This window comes from Dromiciops gliroides, chromosome 2, assembly GCF_019393635.1.
Source record: "Dromiciops gliroides isolate mDroGli1 chromosome 2, mDroGli1.pri, whole genome shotgun sequence".
Taxonomy (NCBI): Eukaryota; Metazoa; Chordata; class Mammalia; order Microbiotheria; family Microbiotheriidae; genus Dromiciops; species Dromiciops gliroides.
The window spans coordinates 23056315-23081047 of record NC_057862.1 but is presented as its reverse complement, the minus strand read 5'-3'; the positions used below and the strand labels follow the sequence as shown (position 1 = coordinate 23081047).

At 45.4% G+C, this 24733-nt stretch overlaps 1 protein-coding gene across 9 annotated transcripts in view; it reads left to right on the top strand.

The window, feature by feature from the left end:
• RHOBTB1 (Rho related BTB domain containing 1) overlaps positions 1-24733 on the top strand; it is a 176343-nt gene that overhangs the window by 116793 nt on the left and 34817 nt on the right. For 8 of the 9 annotated variants that reach the window (XM_043985833.1, XM_043985836.1, XM_043985840.1 and 5 more), the window contains 2 exons: positions 3218-3419; positions 4226-4329. In XM_043985833.1, the coding sequence (XP_043841768.1) occupies positions 3228-3419; positions 4226-4329 (296 nt within the window). In that variant the 5' untranslated portion in view covers positions 3218-3227. Of the gene's footprint in view, positions 1-3217; positions 3420-4225; positions 4330-22476; positions 22535-24733 lie in introns of those variants that run through there. The other variant, XM_043985841.1, reaches the window with a different exon arrangement.

Sequence of the window (24733 nt, the reverse complement as noted above, 5' to 3'; positions counted from 1 at the left end):
GTAAAACCATTCTTAGCTTCAGGGTAGGCAGTAACAAGCTACTTAACCATACTTCTTATCAGGCCAGAAGATGAAGTTGTAGAAAAAGAGAAGGATGTGGATGTGAGTTGTGAGTTCAAATCAGAGCTCCCATATATATTAACTGGGTGACCCTCAGCCAGTCACTTTGTCTTTTTGAGATGCATTTTCCCCATCTGCAAAATAAAAAATCATTCCTGTATGTCCTTCAAGGTGGCCCCCACTCCCTTCTAGATACTTCTTCCCCTGTCCTCGAGGGCAGAGGCTGCCTTCATTTTTTTTCTTTCTATCCCAACACTTAGCACAAGGCTCGCTGCATAATAAGCATTTAATAAATGCCTTTTTGTTCGTGTATTCATTTGTTCATTCATTTGCTTGTCCATTTCCTCTCATTTCATGTGTGTGACTGGGCCTTCTTGTATTGTAAACTTCTTGAGGGCAGGGAGTGATGATTTATAATCCTGATCTCCTTCAGGACCCCTACCATAGTCCATTCATTAATTAATAATAATAATAATAATACAGTTTAAGGTTATAAAAAGTTTTTTTACAAACATTATCTCTTTTATTGTTACAGCCTATGGGAAGTATGTGTTACTATTATCTCCATTTTACATATGAAGAAACTGAGGGAGGCAGGAGGTGAAGAGACTTACACTCACATAACTATTAAGTGCCAAACTTGAATTCAGGTCTTCCTGACTCTGGGTTCTGCACTCTATCCACTGTACCACCTAGCTTAATCATTATAGTGGATACAGATAATGGGGAACAGTGGAATGAATGATAGACTGGTATATTTCTTTAGTGTTTTACTTGATTGGCTCATTTGATCTTTATGGCCAGTTAAAACTAGGTCAGGGTAACTGGATCTTTGCCTCAAGGAATCAAAAATTAAAGGGTATAAAAATTTAACACATGGGCTCTTTTAGCAGTTAGATGCCACTATAGTTTCTAATTCTTCTTCCCATTGACTGGACTTGTCTACATTGCTTATTGTATTTTTTTTCACATGATGAATTGCTTGCTCCAGGCCACTGGCCCCACGCTCCAAAATTGCTACTTACAGCACTGCTCACAATGACTCTGTGAAGGTGATAACAGGTGTTATGATCCATCCTGTTGTACATAGAAACCAAGGCTCAGAGGGTGGGTTCTTTTAGTCACAGGGTGAATTGGGACAAGCATTAGACTTAGGTATTTTCTGACTCCAATTCCAAACTGTTAATCAGCAAGCATTTATTAAGTGCCCACTGTTTATACCAGGCCACATCAGCTTAATAGGCAAAAACAGGATTCCAGGTAGTCCCTCTCTACATGGTCCCAAGGCATCACTGAACCTTCAGAACAGGCCTTTAATGAAAAGGCAATGATCCTTAGAGAAGAAAAAATGGCATTTGCCTTGGTGATGTGATGGACACTGACAGACAGGAGGGAAACCACCACTTGCAGAATAGGTTTTGTGCCGCATGGGGCACCGCAGCCTCTTCTAGACCTCCATACACCCCACTTGTATTTACTGGTCCTTGTGCCTGATAGGGACAGGCATGTGCATTGATTGGCCACCTTATAGTTCTGGCCAAAGGATGTGAACAACTCAGCAACCTCTTATTTTTCCTTTGGTCCCCATAACTGGGGTGGGTTAAAGAGACTTGGTGCAGAGGGCCTGGCCCCTCAGCCCTCTCCCTACTCTCTTCTCGTAGACACCATGACCTCTGGGAAGGACCACAGGTCATAGATCAAGAGCTAAGTAGTGCTTACAGGCCATTTCGTCATTTTACAGATGAAGAAACTGAGGCACCAAGAGAGGGGGAAATGACTTTCCCAAGGTCATACAGGGAATAAGTGTCAGACAGGATGAAAACCTTAGTCCTGACCCTGGATATATTCTGCCATGATCCTGATCATGTAGGTGACTAATAAATCCTTGTTGAAATGAGATCAGATTGATTTAAAGGTCCTCTATTCTAGCGTCTTTATTTTTATGGAGAAAAGGTTCTTGGTACAGTAGTAAGCATTTAATCGGTGCCTGTTAATGTATGAACAAATGAAATCTTTTTTAAGCACTTACTATGCGCAATCCACTATGGTGGGGAAGTAAATAGAAAGGTTAAGGTGCTCTCAATGAGCCCCCTTCTAGTGGGGGAGACCATACACATGGCAGGCTTCAGTTCTGAGTCAGATGGAAGCATCCCATAGTCCTGGGGTTGTGGCAGCTGCAAAGCACTTAATGATGCCTCTTCTCTACTATCATTTCAGCTGGCGAAATGATTTCGGTTTCTGATGTTGAACCATTTGACAGGGCCAATGACTTTGGTGGGGGAAGGGCTTTCTATTGATTGAGTGTTGAAGTGATCTGCAAGAAGTCTCATAGCTTGTAAATGATAAAGCCAGAATTCAAACTCAGAACCTACTGCTGTCCCTCTAGGTCCCGGTCTTTCTATTGCCCCTTGGTCAATAATCAGATTTTCCCAGTTTCTCGATGAAGAGAGAGTAAGGGGAAAAAGAACACTAATATTGCTGTTGGAGAATGATCCCGTGGCTATACTGCCACAGACAAACTGAGTTGTTCCTCCCCCCCACCCCCTAACCCCTTGGTCTCTGCCTCTGCGTTTTGCTCATTCATCTGGTCTGTTCACTTGGCGTTCCTTTAAGATGAGACTTTGCCTTTTCATTTGTTGCCGCCTGGCTGAACCTGCCCCCATCATTGTGGAGAACTCTCCAGGACTCATTTTCATAATTTGCTATTAGATAAAATCTCCAAGGTCAGGCCGATGACCGTGCCTGACTGACCATGCCTGGGCAGTTTGGGCTAGAGTGTTGGTGTGAAGCCAATAGCAGTCCAGTCTCGTCTGCTCTTAGACATGAGCAGGAGTTAGTGGTGGCCGCCCCACCTCTACCCAGATTCACCACCATTCGGCAGGTTAGTATTTACAGAAAACTGAAAAGAAAATAATATGTTAAGTGGAATCCAAAACAAGTGGGGTCAAAACAACTGTGTCCTTATCTTTTTTTTTTTTTTTTGTCCTAACATGGGTACAGATAAGGCTTTCCCCGATCTCAGCCAAGCTGGGGGGTGAACTTGGAGCTTTCTGTGGCTTTGAAGACCTGTCCAAGGAGGGGGGAGACTATTCCATCTGGGGACTCAGAAGTGAGGAGGGATCCCCTGGGGAGTTGTGTAATCATCCTCTTGTTGCAGATTTGGATAAATGGACACTGATATGGATTACGAACGGCCCAACGTTGAAACCATCAAGTGTGTCGTGGTCGGAGACAATGCTGTGGGGAAGACCCGATTGATCTGTGCCAGGGCTTGTAACACCACCCTGACCCAGTACCAGTTGCTGGCCACTCATGTTCCCACAGTGTGGGCCATTGACCAGTACCGAGTTTGCCAGGAGGTAAGAGGGGACCTGCCATCCTGCCAAGCCAAAGGCCTGGGCACCTTCCAAGTGAGACTGACCCCCTGAATATGCTGAATGGAGTGGTTGAGGAAGGAAGCAAAGCAGGAAACAAAAATGACCTAAGAATGCCTGGGCTCTCTCACTTTTCTCAGAGCATTCATAGGAGAAAGTTATTTCATAGGTCAAGCCATATCGGGAGCAATAATAATAATGGCTCACTTTGGGGAGCGATTCCTATGATTTTTTTTTTCAGGGCAATGGGGGGTTAAGTGACTTGCCCAGGGTCACACAGCTAGTAAGTGTCAAGTGTCTAAGGCCGGATTTGAACTCAGGTACTCCTGAATTCAGGGCCAGTGCTTTATCCACTGCGCCACCTAGCCGCCCCCTATGATTTTATAGTAAAGGGAGCTCCCAGTTAAACTCCCTCTACCCATGTAGGCTGGTAACTATGTTGCCATTTATAGTCTTGGAAAATTTTCTGGGCACTAAGAAATGAAGTGACTTGCCCAGGGTCCCACAGCCTTTAAGACTGCCAACAGGCATTTATTAAGCACTTGCTGTGTACCAAGCCCTGCTGTGTTAAGCAATGGGAATGAATACAAAGAAAGACAAAAATGCGGTCCCTGGCCTCAGGGACCAGATGCGTAGATACAAACTGTAGATTAGTAGGTCCAAGATAGACTAAGTCCTTGGAGCTAAACCTCTTAGAATAAGGAAACCCAGCATCAAATCTGTCAGGTTCCCATTAAGGCCTGGTGACCTCCTGAGCAGAAGTGACCTTTCCTGCACTGTCTGTCTTGCAGGTCCTGGAACGTTCTCGAGATGTTGTCGATGAAGTGAGTGTTTCTCTCAGGCTTTGGGATACCTTTGGTGACCACCACAAAGACAGGCGTTTTGCTTATGGAAGGTAAAGCAAATCTAGTCTAATTAAAAATGCAACACTTGGGTTTGCAAAAGCACCTAACCAAAAACTGAGTAAAGGCAATGTGGAAAGCATGTGATATGAAAAAGATCTGAGGGGTCTTAGTGCACCTGCAAACTTGAGATGAGTGACCAGTGTGCCGCAGTGATCCAAGCAGATTGGAGAGCAATGGCATGTGAGAAAAAGGAGGGGAGAGGTCATCTTTACTCTCCCTCCTGGTTAGAACACATCTGCAGGATTATATTCTGGTCTGGGCACTACTTTTTAGAAAGGTCATTGAGAGGCTGGGCAGTTTCCATAGTGGTAAGTAGGGGATCATCCCACACGAAGAGCAGTATGTCAATCAATAAGCATTTATTAAATGCAGCACCAGGGGAGAAAGAACCGATTTCAAGTCTATGTAAGGAAAATCCTCTTAACAGAGCCACCCAAAAGCAAGATGGAAGGTTGTGGATGGCAGTGGGATCCTTCTCAATCCACAAGCATTTATTGAGCACTTAGTGTGTGAGGGCACCATGCTAAGCACTGGAGAGAGCAAGAAAGGAAAGAGGTAGAAGCCTCCTGGGATGAGTTCTGGTGGACTCTGGCTGGCCAGTTGGGGGGATTTTGTTAATGAATCATAGACTTGGGGGTCCTTCAGGATCACCTAGTACAAGCCTCTCTTTTATGGATGAGGAGAGTGAGGCCTCGGATGGGTGAGAGACTTGACTAAGGTCACGTGGGTAAGTAGGGCTGGAGCTGGATTTGACCTCCCAGGTTCTTTGATTTCAACCCCAGGGCTTTTTGTCCTGTGTCCTCCATAGGCCCTCTGCAGGCCCTCCCCAATGTGGGCATCCATGATAACGGTTTTCTCATTCTGTGGTCCCACAACGTTGCCAGGAGGTTGTAGGGTAGCAGCCAGAGTGCTAAGGTTGGAGCCCTGAGCCTGAGTTAAAATTCTGCTCCACTCCCTGCTGATGTGTGTGACCTTGGTAAAGTCAACTCCATATTTTTGGTGTTCATCTGCTAACTGGATCATGGGTCACTCAGTGTTGGAGCTGAAAGGGCCCTCGGGGGCCATCTCATTTTACTGATGAAGAACTGAGGCCAAGAGCGGTCACCCAGGTAGTGAGTAACAGGAGATGGAGCATGCTTTGTATTATCCCACACTGCCTCAGGGCACTTCCCTGCTCGGAATCCAACATGCTGTAACCCAGGGCAGCCTGACCCACATAAGGCAGCAGGGAATTCTGCAGAGCTGTGAGATGTCGGCCGAGTCCACACAAGCTATGACCCCTGTGTCCACAGAAGCCACAGGTCACCATTCTATTCTCTTGGTTAAACTTCCTCCTTCATTGAAGAGGTAGAGGAAGCCGTGGGTGGGGCACATCTCATGATGTTCCCTAGCCTCCCCCTTCTGCTGCCTGTCTCATGGGTCTAAATAACACTTCCCTTGCCTTCTGCCAGACTGTTTCCAAGCATTCTGAGACTGGGCAGCCCCATTTCTGGGCTCCATCTGCTGTCCCAGCCTTTTTGTGGCAACATTAGGCCGCTCCGGTTTCCTGGGACCTTCGTGACATCCAGAACACCCTATCAAGTCCATTGGGACCTCCCTTTCCTCTGAAAGGCTTTGCTTTAGATGGAGTTCCAAAATACCAAACCAGCACTGGTACCAGATACTTTTTTTCTCCCCCCACAAAAAAAGACATGGCAATGAAAAAGTGAATCGTAAAGGAGGAAAGTGGGGCCCCTTTCTTACAGGAAGATGGGCGTAAACCGCCATGTCCTCACATTCAGTTCAGTAACTATATGAGTAAATGAATGAATGAATGAAGTAAAAAATCATTTATTAAGCTCTTTTTACTCTATGCTAAGCAAAAAATAATGGAGCCCTTCCTGTGGACTTAATAATGTTTCTTTACTGGCTGGGTGATAGGGCGCTCGCTGGGGTGGAATACAGAGGTGTCTCCATTTCTGTATTCCAGACATGGTCTGGCCTGGGGGAGGGGAAAGAGGATGTGTGGTAGAGAAGGGGAATGGGCATCAGAGCACGATGCACAGAGAGAGCGTAAGGGAGGAGAGGCGCTGTCTTCGAGGGCAGCTCTGAGCAGAAGCTCTCTGTGGGGGGCAGATTTTTAAGGGGGCTACAGATCTCAACCGTGTGGCCTATCTCACCTTGGATTTGAGGAGACCTTGGTTGTAGGCCCACCTCTGACATAGGCCAACTGTGCGACTGTGGGAAAGTCCTTTATCACCTCCCATGGCTCATTTTCCTCATCTGTCAAAGGAGTGGATTGGACCTGAGTAGGGCTTCCTCACCCAGGATCCATGAACTTGTTTTTAGAAATATGTAGTTTTATGATTCTTTAATTTTGATTAGTTTCCTTTGCAATTCTACATATTTAAGCATTTAAAAATAGAATTCCGAGGCCTCCCTAGACTCTGCCACGCTGGCCCAAAAGGTACACGATACAAAAAAGGTTAAGAAGTCTTGTCTTGGGGCAGCTAGATGGCGCAGTGGATAGAGCACTGGCCCTGGATTCAGGAGGACCTGAGTTCAAGTCCAGCCTCAGACACTTGACATGTACTAACTGTGTGACCCTGGGCAAGTCACTTAACCCCAATTGCCTCACCCCCCCCAAAAAAAAAAAAGAACTCTTGTCTTAGATGATCTCTGAGACGCCTCCCAGCTGAGTCAGTGATCCTGAGATCTCTGGTAAGTCACTTACCTTCTCCATGCCCCAGGCAAGCTACTGAAGGTTAGAAGTACCAGGTGAGGTGCCAGTCTCCATTGGCAGAAGGGTTGAGGGTGGTATCCCTTACCAGGTATTCTGCATATGGAAAAAAATCACAGTTCTGGACCAAATCCCCAGCTCCAAATAAATACAACCAGAAAAAGCCTACATGGGGGATTGAGTGCTAGGCTTAGAGCCTTGGAGACTTGGGTTCAAATCTACCTCCAATACTTACTGGCTGTGAGGCCCTGGATAAGTCACCTCATGTCTCTCTCTGCCTCTGGAGCCTTCCGAGTATCTATCTCCTAAGTCAGAGGAGGGCATTACCATACTGGGAGTGTAAAACTACTAGGTATAAACAAGATATAGATTGGATGAATTGGAGATAGCCCCAGAGGGCGGGTGCTAGTGGTAAGGAGAACCAGGAATGTGTCTTCTTGCAGACAAAGATTTTAACTAGGACTTGAAGGAAGCCAATCAACAAACATTTTTAAAGAACCTACTATGTGCCAAGGGCTGTACTAAGCACTAGAGATATGAAAAAGAGAGAAAAACCAGGCCCTGCCCTCAGGGAGCCCACAATCTAATGGGCTGGATAACATGCACACAAGCATATATGTGTATGTGTATGTATGCATACATATGTGTATATGTGTATATATCTACATATATCTATATGTGCATGTATGCATACATATGTGTGCATTTGTGCATGAATATATAAGTGTATGTGTATATATACATCTACATATGTGTTATGTGTGTACATGTGTATGTGTGTATATGTGCACACACCTACATGCATATATGTGTATGTGTGTGTGCATACATGTGTGTATGTGCGCCTACATATATGTATATATGTGCATGTGTATGCATGCATATGTGTAGATATATACCTACATATGTGTGTATGCGTGTATATTGCATGCATGCATACACATATGTGTAAATCTACACCTACATATATGTGTGTGCATACATGTGTGCATGTGTACATTTACATATATGTATGTGTGTGTACATGTGTGTGTGTGTAAGAACCTACTAAATGACTCGGATTGTGCTAGGCCCTGAGTTTGGAAATACAAAAGTGAGATGGGGGGCAGGTAGGCGGTGCAGTGGATAAAGCACCGGCCCTGGATTCAGGAGTACCTGAGTTCAAATCCAGCCTCTGACACTTGGCATGTACTAGCTGTGTGACCCTGGGCAAGTCACTTAACCCCAATTGCCTCACCAAAAAAAAAAAAATCTAGTGGCCTTTTTGGGGGGCAGCTAGATGGCACAGTGGATAAAGCACCAGCCCTGAATTCAGGAGTACCTGAGTTCAAATCCGGCCTCAGACACTTAACACTTACTAGCTGTGTGACCCTAGGCAAGTCACTTAACCCCAATTGCCTCACCAAAAAAAAAAAAAAAAGTGAGATGGTCCCTGATCTCTGGAGGAGAATCTTCAACTTAAAAGAAGTTTATTGAAAGTGACTCAGAAGATACTCTGCGAAATGCATGTGACGGAAAAACAAAAGATAGCAGTAAAAATCTTTGAGAGTTACTCAAAGGAGCTAAGGTTTGACTTAAAAAAAAAAAACTTGGCTATATTTTCTTTCTATACCATCTTCATTTCCCAGTGTGTCCCTTCTTATTCCCCTCCCCCAAGAGCCATTCTTTGGAACAAACAGAAAAATACAAAATAAGGGAGGAGATAGCAAAGCCATAAGGACCACACGCATCAACAGTCAGTGGATATAAATGTGGATGTGCCACATACCGTCTGACACTGCTCTCTCCTTTGCCAAAGCATCTCACCTCTGCAAAAGAAGGAAGATAAGTTAGGCATCTGGAAACCAACATTTCAGTCCCATTCAACAAGCCTCATTAAGTACCTACTGCATACTTAGGCAGCAGTAGATAGAGCACCAGTCCTGGAGTCAGGAAGACCTGACTTGGGTCCTGCTCAGACACTTTCCTTGCTCGGTGACCCTGGATGAGTCATTTAACCAGTGTCTGCCTCCTTTTCCTCATCTGTAAAATGGGGATAATAATAGTACCTCTGTCCTAGGGTGGTGAGGATCAAGGGGTGCATGTAAAGTGTTAAATCGCCAGATAAATGATCACTTGCTATCGTTGTTATGACATTGTTTTGTTTTAACACAAGAGTCCTGGCTAGGAGCCACTGAATAGTCCTGTCTTGCAGAGGAAGGCTCAGTCTGGCCCAAGAGAACAAAACTAGGGAGTGGCTGGAAGGGATTTTCAGAGAGGCACATCACTACTTTTTGCAAACATAACCTTTCCAACCATGAGAACTGACCAATGGTAGGCTGGGCTGGACTTCAGCCATCTCGTCTGACCCAGAACAAGAATAGGGGGAGATCCTCAGTGAGGGGCTGGGGGACCACTGGTTGGGGATGTTGTCCACGAGCTTCTTCAGGTAGGAGTTGCACCGGTTGGTCGCCAGGTCAAGTGAACAAGCATTTATTAAAGGCCTCCTACGTGGCAGGCACTGTCTCTTTTCAGTGCTAAGTCTGTGATCTCTTAGGATTCTGCCAGTTTTAAATTAATGAGCCCATGATCCACAGGTCAGGGAGTGTGCAGACCCTGGGGAAAGATGAACTTGCAACGCTGTGACTCTCTTGCTGGTCAGACTCCTAAACTAGGCCTGACTCTGAGTACCGTGAAGCCACGGGCCAGGTGTCACAGATCTAAATACTGAAGAGGGGACTCAGAATCCTCTTGTCCAGCTCTATAGCTTCATTATTGCCCCTCTTGATTGATAGAATCAAATAGCACCTTCAAGATCATCTAGACAACCACCTCAATTTTCATCTAAGGAAACCGAGGCCAAGAGGTCACTTAATGAACTCTAGCCCTGGATATTCATATGTCATCTCCCCAGTTAGAATGTGTACTACTTGAGAGCAAGGACTCTTATTTTGTTGGGGGTTGCTGAGGAGGGGGACATCTAGATGGCACAGTGGACAAAGCACAGAGCCTGGAGTCGGGAAGACCTGAGTTCAAATCCAGACTCAGACACTTACTAGCTGTGTGACCCTGGGAAAGCCATTTCACCCTGTTTGCCTCAGTTTTCCCATCTGTAAAATGAGCTAGAGAAGGAAATGGCAACCACTCCAGTATCTCTGCTAAGAAAACCCCAAATGGGGTCACAGAGAGTCAAGATGCTACTGAAAGAACTCAACAATAACAACAACAACAAAATATCTTTGCCTGTCTTTGTATCTCCAACATCTTAGCATAGTGCCTGGCCCATCATAAGCACTTAATAAATACTGACTGAGAACTGCCAAGTGGTGGGGGAGGGGCTGGGAGGGCCCTGGGTTTTTCCACTTCATTGCATTAGAAATTCTGTCCTGTCATCCCTGTGCCTCTCACCCAACATTTACAAACTGCTCCATCATGTGACTGCACAAAGTCCATTGTCTTCTATTGCCCTCTGAGAGGGTCAGTTCTCTTAGGAGCAAGAGATCCCTTCTGCACTGAGGGAGGATTGTTTCAAAGTCAAGTTTCCCTCTCAGTCACATGCCTCAGCAAAGCTCCCATACACTCACTTTTTGGTTTGGCTTGGTTTGGTTTTAAGCATCCATGAATCCTTTCTTGCTGCCTTTAGTACGATTTTTACCTTATAGCTGTAGGAAGACTGAGGTTCTTCTGTGAGATCCAAATAAAACAGCAAAGCCTGATTGTTTTGTGAGACAGATACCCCAGGTTTCCCACTATACTCTTCCAACTCCTATATCTACCTCCCCTTCCCCTGTAACAAAGAAAAACAGATCAGCAAGTGGAACTGACTGAGCATCCCCATCTGATGGTATATACCACATTCTGCACCTGTAGTCCCCCATGTCTCTCCTGAGGTTAGCTGTGTGTTTGATCATTCCTTCATCCTAGGTCTTCATTGCAATTGATCAGATTCAGTCAACTTTTCCTCTTCATTATTGATTATTGCTCTGATAGGCTATAGATGATAGAACATGTATCTCCTGAAAGAGTGTGTATCATTCTTTGGGTTCTGTGCTGTTGTGATTCAGTCATTTTCAGTCACGGTGATGTGGGCTAGAATTTAGGGTCAAATTACTCATGAGTCATCCCAAAAGAATTACAAGACTCCGTGACTCAGTCTCCCAAGTTTTCTTGCAATGCTATTTGTGACCACAGGACAGGGAGAGAACCAGAAAAGAGAAAAGGTATCTCTCCAATAAGGAAAGGAAAGACAGTTATATTTATATTATGGATAAATTGATGATCAATCTCATTATAATAATCTCCACCTTGGGGAGGTACAAGGGAGGGCCTGTCCTTCTCATTATACTATTCTCCACCTAGGGGTGTTTCAGGGGAGGGCTCATCCTAATTTGGAGTTCCTGGGGTCCTAAGCCAACCCCTGAGGTGGGGACCTCTTTCAGTGGAGGTGTGTTTTGGGGTTTACACGTCATAAGGTTAATCTGGGGACATGTGCCTTTCGGCACATGTCTCTTTCTGCTTCCCGTGGCTAGTTTCAAAATATAATCATTTTTCTTTAGAGTTTCTATAGCCTTGTCATTTTGTCTAAGGTCATCATGGCCTTTCTCCCTCTGTTCCCGTTATGGACACTGATTTCTGTGGGTACAAGAACCTAGTATAAGTTATCCATTAACTGGGGTCTGACTCCCTTTTAGAGCTAATATCTGAATTAAAGCTTGTGTCTTGGGTTTTTCTATTAACCCCTTTTTTGCCTCCTACATCACCCATTTGGGGTTTTCTTGGCAGAGATACTGGAGTGGAGTTTGCCATTTCCTCTTCCAGTTCATTTTATAGATGATTAAACTGAGGCAAACAGAGTAAAGCAACTTGCTTAGGGTCACACAGCTAGTATGTGTCTGACGTGGGATTTGAACTCAGGAAGACACCTGACTTCAGACTAGACATCTATGCACTATCTTTACCTGGCTGCCCCTAGTTCTTTTCATTCCCTGCTTTTTGTTTCTCTTTGGCCTACTCTAATAAGCTGGTTTTTGATTTGTTTCTCCCAGGGAAGCATTCTAGTACCAAATATCTCAGAGAGAACAGAAATCACAGAATAAATTGGACCCACACACCTAGAACCAGAAGGGTGCTTAGAAGTCCTCTTATTTTACCGAAGAGGAACTTGAGGCCTAGGGATGTTACATGACTTACCTGAGATTAGACCCAGCATGTCAGAGGCAGGATTTGAACCCAAGTCTTGGGACTCCAGACCCACTGCTCTTTCAAATACTGTGCCATCTTTGCTGATAGGACTAAAAACCCAATGTCTTTCAAAAGACTTGGTTTGGATACAATGTTCTTTAGTTAAGAACCCTAACTCAATAATCATATTTATTTTGGGAATCCTTAAAAACAGTATTATTACTAGCATCATCATCACCGTCCCCATCATTATTATTTTGCTGTAGGGAGGCTCCTCAATTCCCCACTCATTTTGACTTTTAATGACTTATCATTTGGGAGAGAAGACAGAATCCTTATTATACTTTCTGTCACCATTGGGTTCACAGCCTTCTTTGGGGCTGTCCACAAGAATGACTGATCCAGTGTTGCTCTCAGCCCCTCTTGGGACTATTGAATAAGTGCATCTGGACCCTTGTTAATCATTCATTGTATTCCTGTAAAGACTGTTGGAGAATCCAGATTCTTAGTGGAATGCAGAACTCTGTCTCCAGCCCCCCTTCCCCAAGTCACAAAGATGAAGGGTAAGAAGTTGTCCCTTGTAATACATGGAATTGGAATTCCAGCCTGCGATCTGCTGAGTGTGTCCTTCCTGGTTCATGGAGATACCAGGAGTGGGCCAACACTCAAAGAGCTCCTGCCATTTTCCTCAGAGTTATGGAATGATGCCCTCCATGGGGAGCACCTTCTCCCTGGCTGCCGGGGCTCAGCCACCTGCTTTCCCAGCAAATCTGATTTTTTAAAGTAAGGCACAAATAAAAAAAGGGGCCAAAACCTTTGGCTGAACTGAAGCCCCTACTTGCCCTTCTGTCACCCCCCCCCAGGCTGTCTCATCCATCCTCTGTGAAGAGGAACCCCAGAACCAACCAAGTGACAGGGAGATTCAACAAGTTAGGCCTTCCCCTCATTTTTGAATGATCTAACCCCAGCCAAAGGAGAGTGGAAAGATCCTAGATTTGGCTGAGCCAGGTTCGAATACTGCCTCTGCTCACTACAGACCATGAAATCATAGAATGCTACTTCTGGAAGGCATTGAGTCTGGCCCTTTTATTTTACAAATGAGCAAACTAAGGCCAGCCCACAGAGGTGAAAAGACTTGCCTAAGATCATATGATTAGTAAGTGGAGCTGCTATATGTCCTGACTATGATATTTAGCATTTTATTTACTGAATCATGATTGCTCTCTCCTGAAAACGGGTGTTGCAAAGCCTCCTCCACACCTACCCTGAGAGCCTTCTCTTCTCCCAGCTAGCCGACCATCCTGCTTTTAACCCTTTCTCCTGCCACCTGTTTCTATCTTTTCAATGGCTTTTCTTATTCTGCTCCGGATCTCTGTAGTTTCTTTAAAAATCCAGGGCTGGAAGTGGGCTCAGTACCAATAGGACAGATGGGGGCAGCTCAGTGGCTCAGAGGATAAGGCACTGGCCCTGGATTCAGGAGGACCTGAGTTCAAATCTAGCCTCAGACACTTGACACTTACTAGCTGTGTGACCCTGGGTAAGTCACTTAACCCTCATTGCCCCACAAAAACAACAACAAAAACAATGGGGCAGATGGATGAATGGATGGGTGGGTAGACAGATGGATAGCTAAATGGATATAGAGTGGTAGAGATAGGTAGATGGATGGCTATATAAATATATATGTATATATATGTAAATGGATGGATGGACAAGTGGATATAGAGTGGGATAGATAGGCAGATGAATGGATAGATATATAGATAGTAGTTGGCTGGATAGATGGATGGGAGAGAGGGAGGAAGAGAGAGACAGAGAGAGTTTATTTAGCATTTACTATATGTCAGGTACAGTGTTATTGCTACCTCTTCATGGGACCTGTAACCAGATAAAGCTACTTTGTAGCAATGAAAAATGGAAAAAGTCTCTCCACAAAATAAGATAAGACAACTAGTAAGCAAGTTTCACAGAGCTGATGGGGGGAGGGAGCTGTCAACACCCAGGCAGGAAGTGCTGAATCATGTGGTTCCCTTTACCTCCTCCCCCTCAGCAAATACTGTTGTAGGATGGTGAGTTTCGAGCTGAAAGTGATCTTGGGCTCATCTAGCCCACCAATTCCTTTTATGGATGAAAAAACTGAGTGACCCAGCTAAGTTCATGCTGATTGCAAATGACAGAGACAGGATTTGAACCCAAGTCCACGAAGTTCAAATTCAATGTTCTTCCCACCACTTTTCTTCCCTCCTGGAGTGGGCCCAGGTCCAAGTGCTAGTCAGTGGCTGAGCAGGGATTCAGAGCCAGATCCTGTCCCTCCAAACATGTTGCTCTTTCTACTAACGGGCCACTCTGCACAGATTGCTGGGGTGCCCCCTCTCCTTTGTCCCACTTCCAGGAGCTTGCTCCTTTAAATCCCAGCTTGCCTGCACAATGCCAGACTCCCATCAAGTCATTATCCTGCGGCCCTCAGTCACATTTTTTTTTCGAAACCTCTCAAACACTCAGGAAGAAAAGTCTAGTTCAGGTGTCCAGTAACAACAGAAATGGGAGGGAGGCAAGCAGTCAGTGGGCTTAGTTCTCGTTTTCCCAGGCACCATTTACCTGTGATAGGTGAATGACTCGAAGCTGCCTTCCCTCAGTCCACAAAGGTAGCTAGTATTCAAAGTTCCTGCAATAAAAAGCTGCCCAAGTTTCAGGGCGCGTTTCTGCAAATAAAGCTTTTCGGAGATGCATTCTTCAATTCTCCAGACAGATAATCTTCCCGCTCCTAATAACCATAAATGTTGCGCCCCCCCCTCCAAGTCCCCATGGGTGCTTTTCAGGCAAGGTGGGTTAAGTTTCCTCCATAGAGGGCACAGGTAATTGTAGACAGAAGTCACTCTGCCCTTCTATTGTAGAGGTTCCATTAAAGACCTTTGAAAAATTCAGGACTCTGCAGGTCTGGTGTTTGTGTCCTGGGTGGAAAGTGTCTTCTGTCCCTGCCTCCTGAAGCTCAGAAATCCATCCGGGAGCAAATGCCGGTGATTCTGGAGCCCACTTTGCTTCTACCCTGACGCCAGGTAGCGCCAGGATATACCAGTTTGGAGAGTGTATTCTAATGAGGGTCTGCTAGATTTGTTCTACACTGATGTAACAGCCGGTGATATTGACCATATTGACCAGGAATGGCAAGAAAAATAAGAGAGAGAGAGATTGTGTGTGTGTGTGTGTGTGTGTGGTGAGGCTAGTACAGGGCCTTAAGGCTCTGCCTTATGAGGATGGGCTCTAGCAAGAAGAGAATGGAAGAAGCATTATTAAGCACCTACTATGTGCCAGGCACTAGGCTAAGCACCATATAGAGATTCTCTTATTTGGTCCCCACAACCTGAGAGGCAGGTGCTATTATTATCCCCATTTTGGAGTCGAGGAAACTAAGACAGAAAGAGGTGAAGAGACTTACTCAGGGTCACACAGCTAGGAAATGTCTGAGGCTGGATTTGAACCTGACACCTGACTCCAGGCCCAGCACTGCATGCACTACCACCGAGCAGAAGGAACTTCTCCAGCTGGCCTGGAGAAGCCCCAAGTCAGAGAGCAAGGAGGAAAGGAGAGAGACACACAATTGGTGTCTTCTGCTACTTGAAAGTCTGTTGTTATATGGAATAAGGATTAAGCCTGTTCTGCTTGACCCCATTTCCTACCTCCAAGCCTTTTCCAGGTCATCCATCATCCCCGGGATGATTCTTTCTCCCTGCCACCTCCTAGAATTCCAGGTTCCCTGCAAGACTTAGCTGAGGGACCACTTTTTCCCTAAGTCATTTCCTAATCCCACTTAGTTGTTACAACTCTTTCTCCCCCCTCAAAAAAATAAACAAACAAACAAACATGACTTGACATTTACTTATCTGTGGAGATATTAAGGGAAGGAGAGAGGGAGAGGAATTGAGAGAGAGTGTGTGTGTGCATGTGTGAGAGCACACATTTATTTATTTATTTGTTTCTTTCTTTCTTTCTTTTTGCCAGGCAATGAGGGTTAAGTGACTTGCCCAGGGTCACACAGCTAGTGAGTGCCAAGTGTCCAAGGCCGGATTTGAACTCAGGTCCTCCTGAATCCAGGGCTGGTGTTTTATCACTGCACCATCTAGCTGCCCCAAAAGCACACATTTATTAAATGTTTGCTACATACCAGGCATTGTGCTAAACACTGGGAATACCAGTATAAGCCAAAAATTATGTATGTATATATGCGTGTGTAATACACACACATTATACACGTCTATAAATTAAAATACACAAACATGTATACATTCACACACACATGCATGTATGTAAATATATGCACACACATATGCATTTGTGTGTAGGGGGGTGTCTGTAACCCCTAACCTCAGGCGGCTTACACTCTAATGAAGGCAACACATAAAGGAATCTGGAAAGAGTTCCGGGGTCAGGGTATCCATGTAGGAGCCAAGTGGAAAAGATTCGAGAACCAGGAAGTGGAGCCAGGACAGTCCAGGGCACTTCCTGTAGTGATGGTCCGGGACAGGAACTCAGCCAATCAGAGGAGAGGGAGGGCTGCTGGTTCAGAGGCTGGAGCGGAGCCAGGGAGGAGAAAAAAATGGATGTCAGAGAAGAACCAGAATCCCAATGGCTTGAAAGTAAGAACTTTGTTCTGGCTTTGTTTTCCCAACACTAAGCTCCGAATATCTCCACTAAATTGAATTGAACTGGCAGATTAATGATCAGCTGGCACTTACTCAGCATGAGGCCTCCAAAAAAAAACGAGTCCCTGCTCTCCGGGAGTTTCCATTCTTTTTTTTTTTTTTTTGGTGGGGGGAGAGATACAACATGGATGCGTGTAGTAAGTATATGCCAAATATAGACCCAGTAAATACAAGTAATTGGGTGGGGGAGAAGGAGGAGGAGAGGGAAGAGTGGACAGCTACAGGGACCAGAGGCAGCCTCATGTAGGAGGTGTTGTCTGGCCTGAGCTTTGATGAAGAAGGCTGCTCACTCTCCAAGAACGGTGGGTAGCCAACCTCTGCATAGGCGCAAGCTAAGCAATGGAGCTTCAGACATTTCGGGACAAGTGGACACACTAGTTAATACCCTTTGAATGTGTTGCTTAATGGCGTAACTGAACTTTCAAACAGAAATCCTTTTCTGGAGGATTCTTCAAGGCTCAGGTTATGTGTTCATGGAGGTAGGTTCCTGAACAGGTTATGAAAGGAAATGAGGGTGTCTGGGAACACATCTCTGCCCTGAAGGGACATCATGGAGAATGACGAGGAGGCAACAGGTAGAATGGCTAGAGTACAGAACAGGGAGTCCAGAGGTTTGAGTTCACATTCTGACACTGCTATTCATTCATTACCTGTGAGATCTTAGACAAGTTACTTTAAAGTGATGGCACGCTTTAAATGAAGCTCTCTCGGCCTTGTTTGACTCATCTGTAAAATGGGAGCATTTGAGGAAGTGATCCCAGAGGACTCTTTAGCCCCCAGGCCCTTCCACCAAACCGTGCTATCTCAGGCTCTCAGAAAGCACAGGAACAGGAAGCAGCCTGGCCCCATTGGTCTGTGCAGGACAGCCTTGCTGAAGTTCTACGGGAAGTTCTTTAATAGTTTTCCAAATAAGCCCATGTGATCAGGGGCTTGGTGAAAGCAGACCGCAGAAAACGACATTCTCTTAAGCCTCTCGCATTCTCCATCAAACAATGAACAACTCCCTCTTCTGTTTATTTAGCTTAGAGGCTCAAGGAAAGGAGACCTCCCCCTGGGAGGGCTCAGGTCTGCCTGCAGCCTTCTGGGACAAGCTACAGAGAACCACACTGACCACACAGTCAGGAAATGAACCACCCCAGGACTGAGGTGGGGCTGTGGGGGACGCGAAACAGGCTTGCAATTGGCGGAAACATCCCGGACCAGGGCTGCTACCTTTTCTTTCTTTCTTTCTTTCTTTCTTTCTTTCTTTCTTTCTTTCTTTCTTTCTTTCTTTCTTTCTTTCTTTCTTTCTTTCTTCCTTCCTTCCTTCCTTCCTTCCTTCCTTCCTTCCTTCCTTCCTTCCTTCCTTCCTTCCTTCCTTCCTTCCTTCCTTCCTTTCTTTCTTTCTTTCTTTCTTTCTTTCTTTCTTTCTTTCTTTCCAGGGAAATGAAGGTTAAGTGACTTGCCCAGGGTCACACAGCTAATAAGTGTCAAGTGTCTGAGGCTGGATTTGAACTTGGGTCCTTCTGAATCCAGGGCTGGTGCTTTACCCACTGCATCACCTAGCTGCCCCTGGGGCTGCTATCTTTGCCTGGCATACTGATGGACTTTTCTGAATCTCCAGGCTCCAAAGGGGGGCAGGGAGGGACAAGGGGAGGATAGATGGGAGAAGGGAGGGACCTGAGGCCCACAGGCCCACTAGCAGCTAGTCCAGGTGTGAGGTGAGAGGCCAGAGTGGAAGCAGAGGCAAAGGAAAGGGGTCTGTGTGACAGCCAGGAACAGGCATCCCCTGAAGCCAAAACATAAAGACAAGGCTCCTCTTCAGTCTGGTTGGGCCTCTTCCCAACCTCTCTATAGCTGAATGACAAAGGGTGGGCTCCACAGTGGGGGTCAGGGGAGAGAAGCATTAACTGCTCAGTGCCTCACCTTTCACAGATTCCAAGGCCCTAAGGGCTACAGATTCTGTGGGGGTCCCTCACTAGGCCCTGCTGTTGAGAAGGAGAGAGCCCAAGGTGTGTAATCCCAGAGAAACAGCAGTGGGAGCAGGCAAGAGCCCAGGGGGTCAGTGACAGGGCCATGGGGATGGGTGACATTCACCAAGCTTTTTACCTTCAAGTGTCACATTGCAAAGTTCATGGGCTTGCGCGTTCTGTAGCCCTTTGGCATGCCTATGGACCCCTCCTCAGAATAATGTAAATGTACACCATAAAAGGAACATCATTACACGGAAAATTATTACCAATTATGTTGAACTACAGTTGTCAAGATATTTGGCGAGGGGGGAGGGGTACCAATGAGGGTTAAGTGACTTGCCCAGGCTCACACAGCTAGTAAGTGTCAAGTGTCTGAGGCCAGATTTGAACTCAGGTCCTCCTGAACCCAGGGCAGGTGCTTTATCCACTGCACCACTTAGCTGCCCCCAAAATATTTTTTGAAAACTAATTAACAGACTCCAGATTAAAGACCTCTGATCTAGTTCAACCCCCTCATTTTATACATGAGGAAGCTGGAGACCCAGAAAAAAGAAGTGATTTGCCCCTGATCACACAGTGAAAAAGTAACAGGCTTTAGCTGGCTAGCTATTTGTATGTCTGTCTGTTTATCTATCTCTCTATCTCTCTATCTCTATCTCTATCTATCTATCTATCTATCTATCTATCTATCTATCTATCTATCTATCTATCTATCTATCTATCTATCCTAGTCTGCTTTCCTAGGCTTGTTTCATATTATTCCCCTTCATATGGTCTTTCTCTCTAGAAATAAGATGAAAGTAATTATTTAGTAAAAATCAACATTAATTATTTAATTGTCAGTATGATGATAGATAGCAATTATGTTGTACTTTTATGTTTACAAAGCGCTTTATGCTTTATCCTCAGAACAGCCTTTGAAAGTAGCTGCTATTTTTATTATTACCCCCATTTTCCAGATGAAGAAACTGAGCGTCATTGAAGTGACTTGCCCAGGGTCACACAGGTAGTAAGTGTTGGAGGTCATATTTTTAATTGAGTTCCTAGGACCAGCTAGGTGTATAGAGTACCTGCCCTGGAGTCAGGAGGACCTAGTTCAAATCTGGCCTCAAACACTTAATAGCTATGTGACCCTGAGCAAGTAACTTAACTTCCATTGTTTCCAAAAAAAAGAACTTGAGTTCCTGAATGCTCATTAGGCAGCCAGACCTTGTCCAGCACAAGGAAGTACTGTGGTTTGGGGGCGAAACCCAGGAGTAGTTCCCTTTCAGGTACAAGCCCCAACTCACTGTCCTAAGCTGCTGAGAGAGTTCAATTCAATAAGCATTTATTAATCACCTGCTTTGTGCCTGGCAGTGGGGGCAGTCACTGGGTTGGCCAAAACGAAGAAAAGGCAACAAGCCCCACCCTTGAGCAACTTACATCCCACTGTACACTCCTAAGAAAATCCCAAATAAATACAAATCAGAACAGTCTCTTCATTTGTTCCTCACACTAGATGATCCCTCCAAGCTTTAATCCTGTTGTGGCTTAGAGTGACTCTCTCCAAGAGTCTACGACACTCTGATACATGCTGCCTTGGCATCTAGGGACCATTCAGTCCCAGAAAATTAAGTCAGTCTCATTCTGGTGTCACGGAAGCATCTAATCAAGTGGGTTAATCCACCCTCCAAGTCAGTTTCCAAAACATTAGCAGCTTGCTAAAATGTTGAGCATCCATCCCTTCTCATATGTCACTTAGCAGACGACAGAACCTGGAGAAATACCCTCCGATTCCTGTGGGCTGCCTTTTTGGTCTTTAGTGCATTCTTGAGAAGCCACATGACAGTAGACAGAGGGCCAGCCTTGGAGGTAGTAGGACCCAGGTTCAAGATGTGCCTTTGACACATTTGCCCTAAGGAAATGGATGTTGCTTCACCATCTCAGTGCCCAGGAAAGCGCTCTCAGACTATCACTTAGAGCTGAGTCGACATCAGCAGAGGGACTTTCCATGCCACCAAAATCACATGTCTCCTCTCCCCCTCCCACTTCTGAGAGAGGGGGAAAAAGTCCAAAAGGCAAAGTTATACCTGACTGGTTTGTTTTAGTCTTCACCTTAATGGTCTCTATGTTTATGCGTCCACCCTCTCTTGCCTCTGAGTTGAGGGTTTCATCATTCTTGTGTCTGTCTTTGTAGCATATGATACTGGTTAAGTTTAGTTTGTGCTCAGGTGCATTGAGTAATATTGAGCAAATCACTTAACTGTCTTCCAGAGGTAAAAGCATTGGTTGAGAGGGCTGGGCCGTACTCCCTGGTGAAATTTAGTCCCACCCTTGTTTTTGGAAGTCAGCTGGGAGACTTGTGTACAGTAGCAGGCAAAGCACCTCAGTCTTTATTTTAGTTGAGTCTCTAATACAGCTGGGGCCTCCCGCTCAAGAAGATATTGTTACCGACTTTAAATGAAACATCATTGCATATACTGCTTTGGGGAAACTAGCAGGTATCCAGCAGGGAGGGAAGTGAGGTGTGAAAGAAAATTTATTTTCTGAAATTGGCAGGCTTGGGAGCCAGGGGGTGCCTTCAGGAAGTCTTCAAGCAAGACTGGATGCCCATGCATCAGCTGGGCCGGCATGGAGGGCCTTTTGCAGGTCTGGGTTGGATTGGATGGTGACTGAGTGCCTTCTAAATGATGACATTCTCTGACGCTTTGACTGACAATTGGATGTTTGATTAGGTTGCCCATGTTTGTGTTCAAAGGACATGTGCTTTGCTCTCCTTAGTCAAGAACAGCAGACCAGGGATAGTGTCAGAAAAGTACATGAAGGAGCCCACATATTTCCTCACTTGACCTTTGGCCTACAAAATGAGTCACGGCTGATTTTCTTTGGGATTTTCCCATCAGCCCTCTCTGTTCGGGCTAAGACTCTCTTGATGTGGGCTGTTTCATTGAAAAGGTTTTTTTTTCTATAACTGGAAAAACCTCAAAGGCAGGGGTTCTTAACTTTCTTTCTGTCATGAAGCCCTCTGACAACTTGAAACCAATGGATCCCATCTTAAAATAATGAAAACATTTATATTGAAATAGTTATCAGGAATCTGTCTGTCCATCCATCCATCCATTCATCCATTCATCCATTCATGCATCCACTCCATTTGCCCACCCATCCATCCACCCACCCATCTACTCATCCACTCATCCGTCCATCCATCCATCCATCCATCCATCCATCCATCCATCCATCCATCCTTCTATCTATCTATCTATCTATCTATCTATCTATCTATCTATCTATCTATCTATCTATCTGTCTGTCTGTCTGTCTGTCTGTCTGTCTGTCTGTCTGTCTATCTGTCTGTCTGTCTGTCTGTCTGTCTATCTATCTATCTATCTATGTGTCTACGTTCATAGATGCCCAAGGTTAAGAATCCCTGATAAAGAGCGATGTAGTTGATGAATGTCCCTTCTTTCATTTTTTAACAGTGCCCCCATCCCATGTTTGGGGAGGAAAGATGATGATTTAATCCGCATTTTAAAATGTTGCTTCTTACTAAACATGTAGTTAGGGACCTGGGGGGAAAGAAAAGGTTCTGCATGCTAATTGCTCCCCAATCTGGATATATTTCAGGGTGTTTTGACAGTTTCCCCCACTTAACATCTGTACTTAAGAAGCCTCCCTGCTCTTGGTAATGTATGGACATGTTTTCTCCTGCCCACATCCAGGGCGCTGCATGGTCTTACCCTGCCTTACTCAGATCCCCTGCGGTGCCCCCTGCCAGCCTGTCCCCAACAGGGCTTTTCATCTGTCATGAGTGTGGATTGACCCAGCCATCCATCTGCAGGTTACTTGTTATGCTTGTCCTTACTGACCAAAACCCTTCCCATCTCATCCAACACTGGCTGCTCCCTACTAAAAAGCCAACAACAACCCAAAGCCAAGCTCTCATGTAACACATGCCCCTCCTGTGCCTTGCTCTGTGCTGTTCTGCGCTGTGTGGATTTGTTCGTTCGGTCTCACGCTATTGGAAAGGGTGCATGGAAGGGGTGACAGAACTAGAAAGGGTTCTGAGCACTGTCTAAAGCATTCCACAGCCAGTGTTGGGGCAGAGGAGGAAAGGGTGCCAAAGCTGAAGGGCAATGTCAACCAATCCTTGCAATTCAGGCTTTCTTGGAATGGGATTAATGATGAGGACTCAGCCCTGTTATTCTTCAGCTGGGAAGCCACGGTATTATAGCCTCACTGAGGTGAAAAGTGAGGTGGGGTACTGTCTGCTGTGCAGAAGGGATGAGGGAACAAAGACAAATTAATTAGCAAAGGACACATTTCTGGATAGCTGTCCTCTCACCTTGCTAGCTGCACTTTGCTCTAGCAACAGACCCAGTAAGCTCTTGATATGGCCATTTGGCTCCACTGTTAAACAGTGGATTGAGTAGCCACTATTTAGAGGGATGGGATGGGATGCTCTGGCCTTAAATCAAAGCCCTCTGCGGTAGGGCTAAAAGAGGGTGTAAGGTTTGCCCTCTTGGGTTAAATCAACCCTTGTTAACCTTCCAGCTGGGCTGGCCCATTCCCCATTCTCCCTCATGCAATTCTCCATCCCTTCTGGTATCTCCAAGCAGATGATGATTCACCCATGTTGGTCATAAGTTGTAGAATTAGGACTGGAAGGGGTCCTAGGGGGTCATCTAATCTGGCTCCTTCATTTACAGATGAGGGAATGAAGACCCACTGAGGTCAAGAAGCTTGCCCAAGATCATACATGTAGTAACTTGCCCTAATTGAGGACAGAGTCATATGATTTTAGAACTAAAAGGGCCCATAGGGATCATTAGCCCCTCCTCTCATTTTTCAGATGAGAAAACGGAGATCTCTTCTCTGCTACAGAAAAGGGAAATAGGGCTGGGCTGGGCAGGATGAAGAACATTCTGGAGGCAAAGACAAACTGAGGAAAACGTATCCTTCTCACCTAGTTCGGCTCCTGACGGGTGATTTTCTAATTCATTTTCCCAAACGCTTCTTCAAAGGCCAGATTGGATGTTCTAGACGGGAGATACAACTCTGCATTTGGCTCCCTCCATGAACTCTTCCCTACCCAGTTTGCTAAATTTGGCTGGAGACATTCTAAAGACAATTTTTTGTGGGTTTGTGGCATTTGCTGCTCAGAGTCTGCCTCGGGCCAAGAAACGTGGGTAAGATGAAGTTTTTGTCACTTTTCCCCACGTCCAACAGCATTTGGGCCCAGCTCTCCCTGCAGACCCGTTTAGGCCTTGTGGTCTCCCCCTTCCTTTGCCAGTCTTTCCCATATGAACTCTGCCCTGGTGGTCCATGGTGCAGAGCAGTTAAAGAGACAGGAATGCTTCAGCTTTGAGAGGGTTTTAAGGTTTCACCCCTAAAGAAAAGTGGATGCAAATGAAGCCAGTTTTTTGAATGTCTTTTTGAAATTGTCTTGTTTCTCACTGACTCAACAACCATAAGAGAAACTACCCTATTCTTTTCTTCCCACTCACCCCCCTATATTCTTTCACTCAGATTCGAATTGATTCAGATTTAACCGACCTAAACTTTATTCTCAGAGATTTCTTAGATGGGAAAGTGTCCCTGTTAAACCTATTATAGGAACATCTCCCACGTCCCCCCGGAACAGAAAAACCCTGTTTTACCCCAAGCAAAAGGGCAAGCATTTGTTGGAGATGTTGTAAGGCATGTTTTTGTCAGGTATGAAGCACTTATTAAGCACACCCTGTGTGCTTGGCACTATGTTAAGTGCTGGGAACTATCGAAGTTAAAAACAAAACCTGTCCCTGTCCTCAAGGAATTCCCAGTCTAATGGGGGAGAAACATGGAAACTACTATGGATAAACCACACCTAGTCAGGATAAATCAG